This window comes from Vitis riparia, chromosome 19, assembly GCF_004353265.1.
Source record: "Vitis riparia cultivar Riparia Gloire de Montpellier isolate 1030 chromosome 19, EGFV_Vit.rip_1.0, whole genome shotgun sequence".
NCBI classification, from domain to species: Eukaryota; Viridiplantae; Streptophyta; class Magnoliopsida; order Vitales; family Vitaceae; genus Vitis; species Vitis riparia.
In genome coordinates, this window is record NC_048449.1 from 24,212,914 (window position 1) to 24,221,116 (window position 8,203).

At 36.5% G+C, this 8,203-nt stretch overlaps 1 protein-coding gene across 1 annotated transcript; it reads right to left on the reverse strand.

The window, feature by feature from the left end:
• Nucleotides 1–339: 339 nt before the first annotated feature.
• Nucleotides 340–5,165, reverse strand: LOC117909066 (phosphoglycerate kinase, chloroplastic). The gene is made up of 6 exons (XM_034822969.1): nucleotides 4,620–5,165; nucleotides 3,014–3,091; nucleotides 2,640–2,900; nucleotides 1,856–2,173; nucleotides 1,544–1,702; nucleotides 340–813 (listed from the first exon to the last, which is right to left on the reverse strand). The coding sequence occupies exons 1-6, from the start codon at nucleotides 5,028–5,030 to the stop codon at nucleotides 604–606; spliced, it is 1,437 nt and encodes a 478-aa protein (XP_034678860.1). The 5' UTR covers nucleotides 5,031–5,165; the 3' UTR covers nucleotides 340–603.
• Between the last annotated feature and the right edge of the window lie 3,038 nt (nucleotides 5,166–8,203).

Genomic DNA, 8,203 nt, shown 5'->3' on the forward strand with positions numbered 1-8,203 from the left:
GACCCAAAGGAACCCTCAAGGCTTTAAAACATGTCTATGAGGTTAAAAGAAGTCTCTACATATATAGCACCAAAAACTTTCTTCCCTATCCAATGTGAAATTTTCTTCATTTTCCAAATACTTAGCTGATCAATTTCCATAACTGCTGATTCAAGAAGAAAAATGGGAATCATACAAACTAAATCATCTTTTCCATAGTTTTCCCTCGTAGAGTCTATGACAATTGGCCTTACATTATACTGAAATCATGAGGATGATCAGCAGTCCATATTTGACAAAATAATCGGCATTAGGAAAAATTATCAAGAATTCAGTAAAACAACAGTACACAGAACAGTCTGGAGGGGAGGGAAAAAGAAAATCGATTTCTGGAAAAGTTTGGAGGGTTCTTCTTATCCCTTACAAGTTCCTTACAACTTTTTCCAGGTAATTTCAGCAAGAACTGGAGAATGCAAAGCTTGAATTTTGAACTTATATTCAAGACAATGGTGAAAATCTACAACATTAACTCATATCTTCCTAAAACATTTTTATTTCTCGTTTACAAACCCGAATATTGGGCATCAAGATGGGAGATGGGGAAAAAAATCAGATCAATTGGTCTTACACTGGAACTGGAGTAGCTTCATCAAGGGCAACAACACCAGGGAGTTCTTTCCCTTCCAACAACTCCAAACTGGCACCTCCACCCGTTGATATGTGGCTCATCACATCAGCGACTCCTACTTTCTCCACAGCTGCAACAGAATCTCCACCTCCAATGATTGTTGTCACATCCTTCTTACTCAGCTCCGCTAGCTTCTTTGCAACGGCCTGCAAGCAGAGTTGCAACCAAGAGTCACATCTTTTCATGACATAAAACATATGCAGAGATTGCAATTGGCGTATTGATCAAACAAGCAGTATAGAACCTTTCTTAAAGCTCATCTGTACATCCATTTTCCATGTACAACTAATAAATCCTTACTTGGAATCAAAGGATAGGTCAGATTTACCACACCTTTTCTTGAAGTTCATTCATACTTTTTGTAAGAGCATGATAAATGTCATGGACCCAAATCCTAATAGTTTAAGCTTTTAAGAAAATTTCTTGTCCAACATGGTATCAAAATTCAAGTTTTTGCCCACAGCGAATATGGGGTCCCACTATACATTGTGTTCATTTCTAAACTGAAAAATGCAATAGAGGGATCATCCAGGTAATTCTCCTGTAATGTACTTTATTAGCATGGGTTTGGCGCATAATTAGGACACTTAACAATGTAATATAGGGATTATCCAGGTGATTCTCCCCTAACAGTCTTTATTAGGGGAGATTATCCGGCGTATAGTTCACTGGGAAAGATCTGAATTGGGGGTATGTTTTGGTAGAGAGGAGGATTTGGTTGCCATCTTCACATATGAAACATCTACTGCATCACATGACATATTCAGGGAAGACAGATATAATACATGCACATATTCATGAAAGCCCAGAACTGAGCTACAGGCAAGCAATAAGACAAGATAATAAAATAAAATAAAGCAAACAATTCTTGCATACCACTGTTCCTTCTGCAAACTTATCAAACTCAAACACTCCCATCGGTCCGTTCCAGATAACTGTTTTGGTGGTCTCCAAAGCTTCATTGAATATCTTAATAGAATCAGGTCCAATATCCAATCCCATCCATCCATCAGGAATGGCTGATGCTGGCACAATCTGCAACAAAGAGAAGTTTCTTTCTCAAAAATCCGCACAAACACAAAAAAATAATACTCTATTTGGTTTTAGTTCACATTCTTTGGCTAGAAAGTAAGAAAGTGAGCTTGCTTGAGGTATGAAGATATTGTTATGGGGCTATAAATAACAAACCTTGCTGTTTGCATCAGGGGCAAACTTGTCAGCAATCACAACATCGGTGGGTAGCAGGAGAGATACTCCTTTTGCCTTGGCCTTCTCAAGAAGTGATGTAGCAAGGCTTAGCTTATCTTCCTCTACCAGGGATGAACCCACTGAGAGACCCTGTGCCTTGTAAAATGTGAAGATCATTCCTCCACCTAGAAGTAGGATATCACACTTTTCGAGGAGAGATTCAATGACTCCGATCTTGGATGAGACCTTTGAACCACCCACAATGGCAGCAAATGGCCTCTTTGGGCTTGAAACTGCCCCAACGAGATAGTCCAGTTCCTAGAACAAGACAAATCACACTCAGCTCCTCAAATGCATAGCATCTTCATGAAGAATGTTTATGCATAGATAAAAATTTGGATTATAGGTCGATCCCCCCTCTAGGCTAGTCATCAGTCAGGCTAAATTATTAGAATTGGGAAAGTAAATGATAATTAAAAATTGTTACAGAATAATCCTGACAAGAAAATTAAGGATCAATTCATCCAGAGTCCAGATAAGAAGTATTTCTATAATTTGCAAGTTTATCATGTGGCAGACTGATAGTGGACCCAGATAGATGAACTGTTTGGTTCATCCACTGGCACCTCTTTGCATTTTGAGGTAGATTAGAAGCTTCAAAACACGGTACAGACCTTAGGTGATGCAATCAGATTAAGCATGTTTTTGTTGAAATTTTAGAGAGATTTTCTCAAAATGATCAAAAACAACGGTTCCGGGAGAGAACAGGAACCAGGGATCCCACCTTCTGTAAAAGGAAACCAGCAACAGATGGCTTCAAGAACTTAGTGACCCCCTCAGTTGAGGCATGGGCTCTATGTGCAGTACCGAATGCATCATTCACATAGAGATCAGCTATGGAGGCAAGCTTCTTTGCAAATTCGGGTTCATTCTTTTCTTCCTCCTTGTAAAACCTCACATTCTCGAGAAGGAGTACACCACCATCAGGAAGTGCAGCCACTAACTTTTCTACCTCTGGGCCAATACAGTCATCAGCCTTCACAATCTGCTCAGTCATCATAGGAGTTTAGGGGGAATACCCACATCTCAGTCTCCATATCCAAAATTCTAGCAATCACACTGTTTTTATTGTCCCCTCTTTCAAGCAAAGAGATGTACCTGAATGCCAAGAAGCGCAGATAACCTTGGCACAAGAGGCGCCAAGCTGAATTTTGGAGTTACTCCCTTTGGTCTTCCCTGTAAATTCAGTATGAAAAACACAGGATTTTGCTCAAATAGTTCAATCCCATCGGCATTAAACAACAATTATACAACAGAGAAAAGAGTATTTTCTTTGTGACCAGAACAATATTTAAAAAACATCAAAACACCATTGGAAGAGGTATTAAATATTGTCACCATATTGCCATCATTCTATATATTACTGAAACACATACAGAATATGAAGTGAATGAATGTGATCAAACATTTACCAGCCCTCTCATGCTCAAACAGCACAGTAAAGGGAGTTTTCAAAATGTGCTTTATCATAGCACATAATGCAGGTGTTAATTAAATATAGAATCATTATGCAGTAGAATATTGAGAGAAGGAAAGTCCAAATCACCAAGAGTAGCAAAGATCCAATAGATTAAATGGTAGTTCAAACCACATAGCATTAGAGAGTGAAAGCAGAAAGATCATAATTAATTCACCAAGACCCAATTCACAAAAAAAATGACATAATAAGGCTGAAAATCAACCACCCAAAAGAACAATTAAAACACATATCAATTAAGCCATAAAAGACATTAAGAAACTAACTTGGATAAGATAAAAGAAAAAAAAAATACAAAAACAAAACAAAACAGAAACCCACAAATCAATACCAAATTTGAACCAAAAACCTATTTAACCAATGCCCAGATTTCATAAAAAGACAAACTAATATTTAAAAATATAGCATTATAAAAAAAGGGGGCGAAAACTATTCGTTTAGGTAGATCCATTACAATTTATCTACAAATGAAAAGATGAAATTTTCAAAAAATTCCTAGATTCATAAGGAGACAAAGATGATATTGAAAACATTAACTTCACCGAGAGCCACTTTGCCAAATGCGTAAAGAAAAGGACCTTTTTAGCTCCTTCAGTGTTCATTCATAAAGAAAACACGAAGTTCTCTAAAAAAAAAAAAAAGAAATCACTTACAAAATGCCTAGAAATTCATAAAGAGATAAAATCAATAGTGAGAACATGAAATTCTCAAAACCCTACTCGCTAAATGCCTGGATACAATGACCATTTTAGCTCCATCCACAATTGAAAGCATGAAATTCTCAGAAACCCACTTGTCAAATGCCCAGAAGAGAAATTTTATTCTTGTATTTTCTTACTTCTTTATGTACATCATTTAACTATTTATACAAGTTGTAACTATTCTTGAACTGTATAACAGTTTCTAGTTTTTGAGTTACAACTGACTAATAGATGGAAGATTCTTCTGGTACAGTGTAGTTGATCCCTTTTTCTGTTGCATGAGAGTTGTTGTTTGCTGAGTGACATGGCTTCGCCATAATCAATCCAGAAATGAGGAGATGAAATTCTCAAAAAACCCACTTGCCAAAAGACTAGAAAAAGTGACAATTTCAGCTCAACCCCAATCCATCCACAAATGTTGAAAAGACGGAACTTTCAGAAACCCACTTACCAAAAGCTAGCCTCTAAGCTCCTTCACAATCTATACACTAACAAAAAACATGAAAATCTGAAAAACTCCACTTACCAAATGGCTAGAAAGAATGACTTTAGCACCATTGTCGATCAAATACTTGATAGTGGGAATGGCAGCTCGAACCCTGGTATCATCAGTAATCTTCTGGTTGTCATCAAGAGGCACATTCAAATCCACCCTCACAAACACCTTCTTCCCCTTCAAATCCGCCCCCGTGAGGTCACCCACGCTCTTCTTGGCCATTGACACCACCCCCCTGGAAGCCTTCCCTCTAAAAGACCTGGTTCTGGACGCCACATGGAGGGTCAGAAGCGAGTCAGCAGCGGCGCCGGCGAAGCCCAGACGGCGGAGAGGGAGGGTGGGGAGGCGGAGGGAAGCCGAAGGGAGGCGGGGGGAGGAGCGAGTGGCGGAGGTGGAGTGGAGGAGAGATAGTGAAGAGGGTGAAGCAGCTGCGGATGCCATTGGTGAAGCCGATGATTGGGGGTGGTTCAGAGAGAGAAATTGAAAGAAAATGGGAGTGAAAGTGGGTGGAGAGGGAGATTGAGAAATGGGGAAATGGGGAAATGGGGTTTGTGGATGTGAAGATGGGTTTGGATGGATTGATGTGATTGGGTGGTTTGTGTGGGGATTCTCTTATCGATGAGGAGAGGTTGAAGAATTTCGATGCTTTTGAGACTTCACTATTCACCATTTTTGGATTTTCCTTTCTCCGTTTTCCTTTGATTTTCTTTCCCATTATTTTCCTCAAGTTTTTCCTTTGATTTTAAGAATTAATTCGCGGAAAAAATCTGCAATTTTCTTTTCTTTAAAGTAATAATAATAATTTTTTTTATTTAATAATTTAAATAGATTTATTTAAATGAAAGAAATATATTCTTTATATCACTCAAAATATTTTGGAAAATCACTTGATATATTTATTTTTATTTTTTTGAAATAATGATGGATCCTATTAATGAGAAGAAATAGAAACATCAGAGGCTAAGATAGCTCCTAATAGAGGTGGAGCATCCCGCCAAAAACTTGGACTAGCAAAAGAGCTTGCTGCTTTTGCAAGAGCATGAGCAGCAGCATTAGCTTGCCTTTTCACATAACAAAAAGTAAAACTTTAATCTAGAAATAGAGATCTACAATTTTGAATAAGCATGCCAAATTCAAACCTATCAAGAGCTTTAGAGTAAAATGCATCATAAACACCTTTAGCATCCAATTCTACTATAACATTTGAAACACGCAGCTCCAATAGCCATCTTGTAGCTTCACGTAACCCCAAAGCTTCAACCTCCTTAGGAGAACTCACACCATTAACAACATTAGAGTAGCAACCAACAACAGAGCCGAATTCATTTCGTAGAATCACACCCAACCCGATGGTTTGATGTTATGAGAAAATCGTTGCATCCACATTACATTTCAACATTCCCGGGGAAGGTTTAATCCATTTGACCTGAGTGTTGGCATTTCCATTAGAAAGCTTTTAATCAGAACCCAATCTTGTATCTAACCAATCTTTTAGGAACGATAAGCTAGCAAAGACTGTTTGAGTAGGAGATGAGACACTATTATTCCATAACAAGGAGTTTTTGTGCCTCCATATACCCAAAATGATGGACCTAACAAGCCCCACCACTTCTTTATCAACATTAGTGAAGAGCATGAAAAACCAATCAAGAAAAGAAGAGGCACCATTAACTGAGGGAATCAAGTCAACTTGTGACCAACATGAAAGAGCAAACAGACAGGAGAGAAAAAGATGCATTAAATCCGCCTCATGTCCTCCACAAAGTACACACGTATCAGTCACAGGCATACCTTGTGCACAAAGAGCAGACCTGGTAGGTAAACATCCTTTGCAAGCATGCCATAGAAATAATTTTATCTTTGGTGGGATAGCTAAATCCCATAGCATATTCCATGCTACAGGTCGTGAAGGCAAATTACCATGCAAGGAAAGCCATCTCGCTATACGATACCCTGATTTCACTGTGTAGTTTCCATGATTGTCCTAATGCCAAATGAGCGAATTAGGTGGAGACTTCGAGCTCAAAGGAATACTAGCAATGGCTTGAGCATCCCTAGGTGAAAATATCTCCCCGAGTAATTCCACATCCCACTCCTTACAGTCGTGGATCCAGAGGTCATGAACTTTTAAGTGAGCTAAGTCATGAATAATACGAGTTTCAACTTTAAAGTTTTTTGCATCCCTAAGCCAAGGGTTGTTCCACACATCAATACTACAACCATCTCCAATTCTCCACCTACTACCCTTTAAGAGAATAGCTCGAGAACTCCATATCCCTTTCCAAGTAAAACTTGGATTATGGCCTAGACGGGTTGAAAGAAAATCCCCAGAACGGTAATATCTAGCTTTGAGGAGTCTAGCAATATGAGAATCTGGTTTAGTGTTCAAGTTCCACCATTGTTTCCCTAGCATGGCTAGGTTGAAATCATGGAGATTACGAAAACCCAGTCCACCTTCTTCTTTCTGAGGGCATACTTTATCCCAACTAAGCCAATTAATACGCCTTCCTCCATCAGACTTCGAGCCCCACTAGAAAGAGTTCATCATTTTTTGTAGCTCTTCACTTAGAGAAATAGGCAATAAAAAAGTGCTCATACAATATGAAGGAATAGCCTGACCAACTGCCTTGATCAAGATTTCCTTACATGCCTGAGAGAGTAACTTACTCTGCCATCCTTGTAAATGCCGCCACAATCTATCAGGGAGAAAACCAAACACAACTCTTTTACTCTTGCTAGTGTTATGTTATTTAACAATCCGTTTACGGTAATTATAGAAATTTTTTTAATTTAAAAAATATTTTTAAAAAAGATTAGATATTTTATAAAATTTGTAAAATAATTTTAAAATTTTAAAAAATCAATTATAATATTAAAAAATAAATCATAACACTTTATAGCTAAATCTCTTAAAAAAAACAATTTTATTAAAAAACATTTTAAATATAAATAGTGTCAAACGTACTTTTAAATTTAATTTTAATAAAATAGGTATATACGGCTTGTTTGGTTTTTTTTCGATATTTTTAAAATTTTAAAATATCATAATTAATTAATTATCTTTATTTGTTATAAAATTTTAAAATAAAAATTCAATCCTTTCTCTCTTTTTTCATATGTGTAAATTATATGTTTTGCGAGCTCTTTTAACTTCTTTTTCAAGAATTAATTGATTAAAAATTATGAAATGATTTTTGTATTTGTAAATTTAATATTTTTCATATTTTTTACTTTAAGAGCAATTAATTTTTTTTATATAAATGTCCTTAACTATTTCAAGTATTTACATGTAGTTATAAAAAAAATATATTATTTTTATAAGAAAAAAAATGAAGACATTTTTATTAAAATGTGGTAAAAAAATGGATGAAAAATAAATTAGAGGACATAAATCTTGAAATTAACAAACCCAACAAAATTATAGATAACACCAAGAAAGGTGATGAAATTATTTCAAGGCTACTAGAATTGAGGGAAAGCTTAATAATATGAAATGTGTCTTAACGCTATATTTGATTCCCAAAAAAATCTGAGGGAAAATGTAAGGGAAAGAAAATAGAAAAGAAAAGTAGAAGAAAAAAAAAATTAAAAGTGAGATAAATTATTTTTATTTG

Coding starts and splice junctions, on each gene's coding strand:
- LOC117909066 (XM_034822969.1), bottom strand. CDS start 5,030: ATGGCATCCGCAGCTGCTTCACCCTCTTCACTATCTCTCCTCCACTCC. Junction 1,703..1,855: donor CCCCTGATGCAAACAGCAAG/GTTTGTTATTTA, acceptor TCTTTGTTGCAG/ATTGTGCCAGCATCAGCCAT. Junction 814..1,543: donor AGTTTGCAGAAGGAACAGTG/GTATGCAAGAAT, acceptor CTCTGCTTGCAG/GCCGTTGCAAAGAAGCTAGC.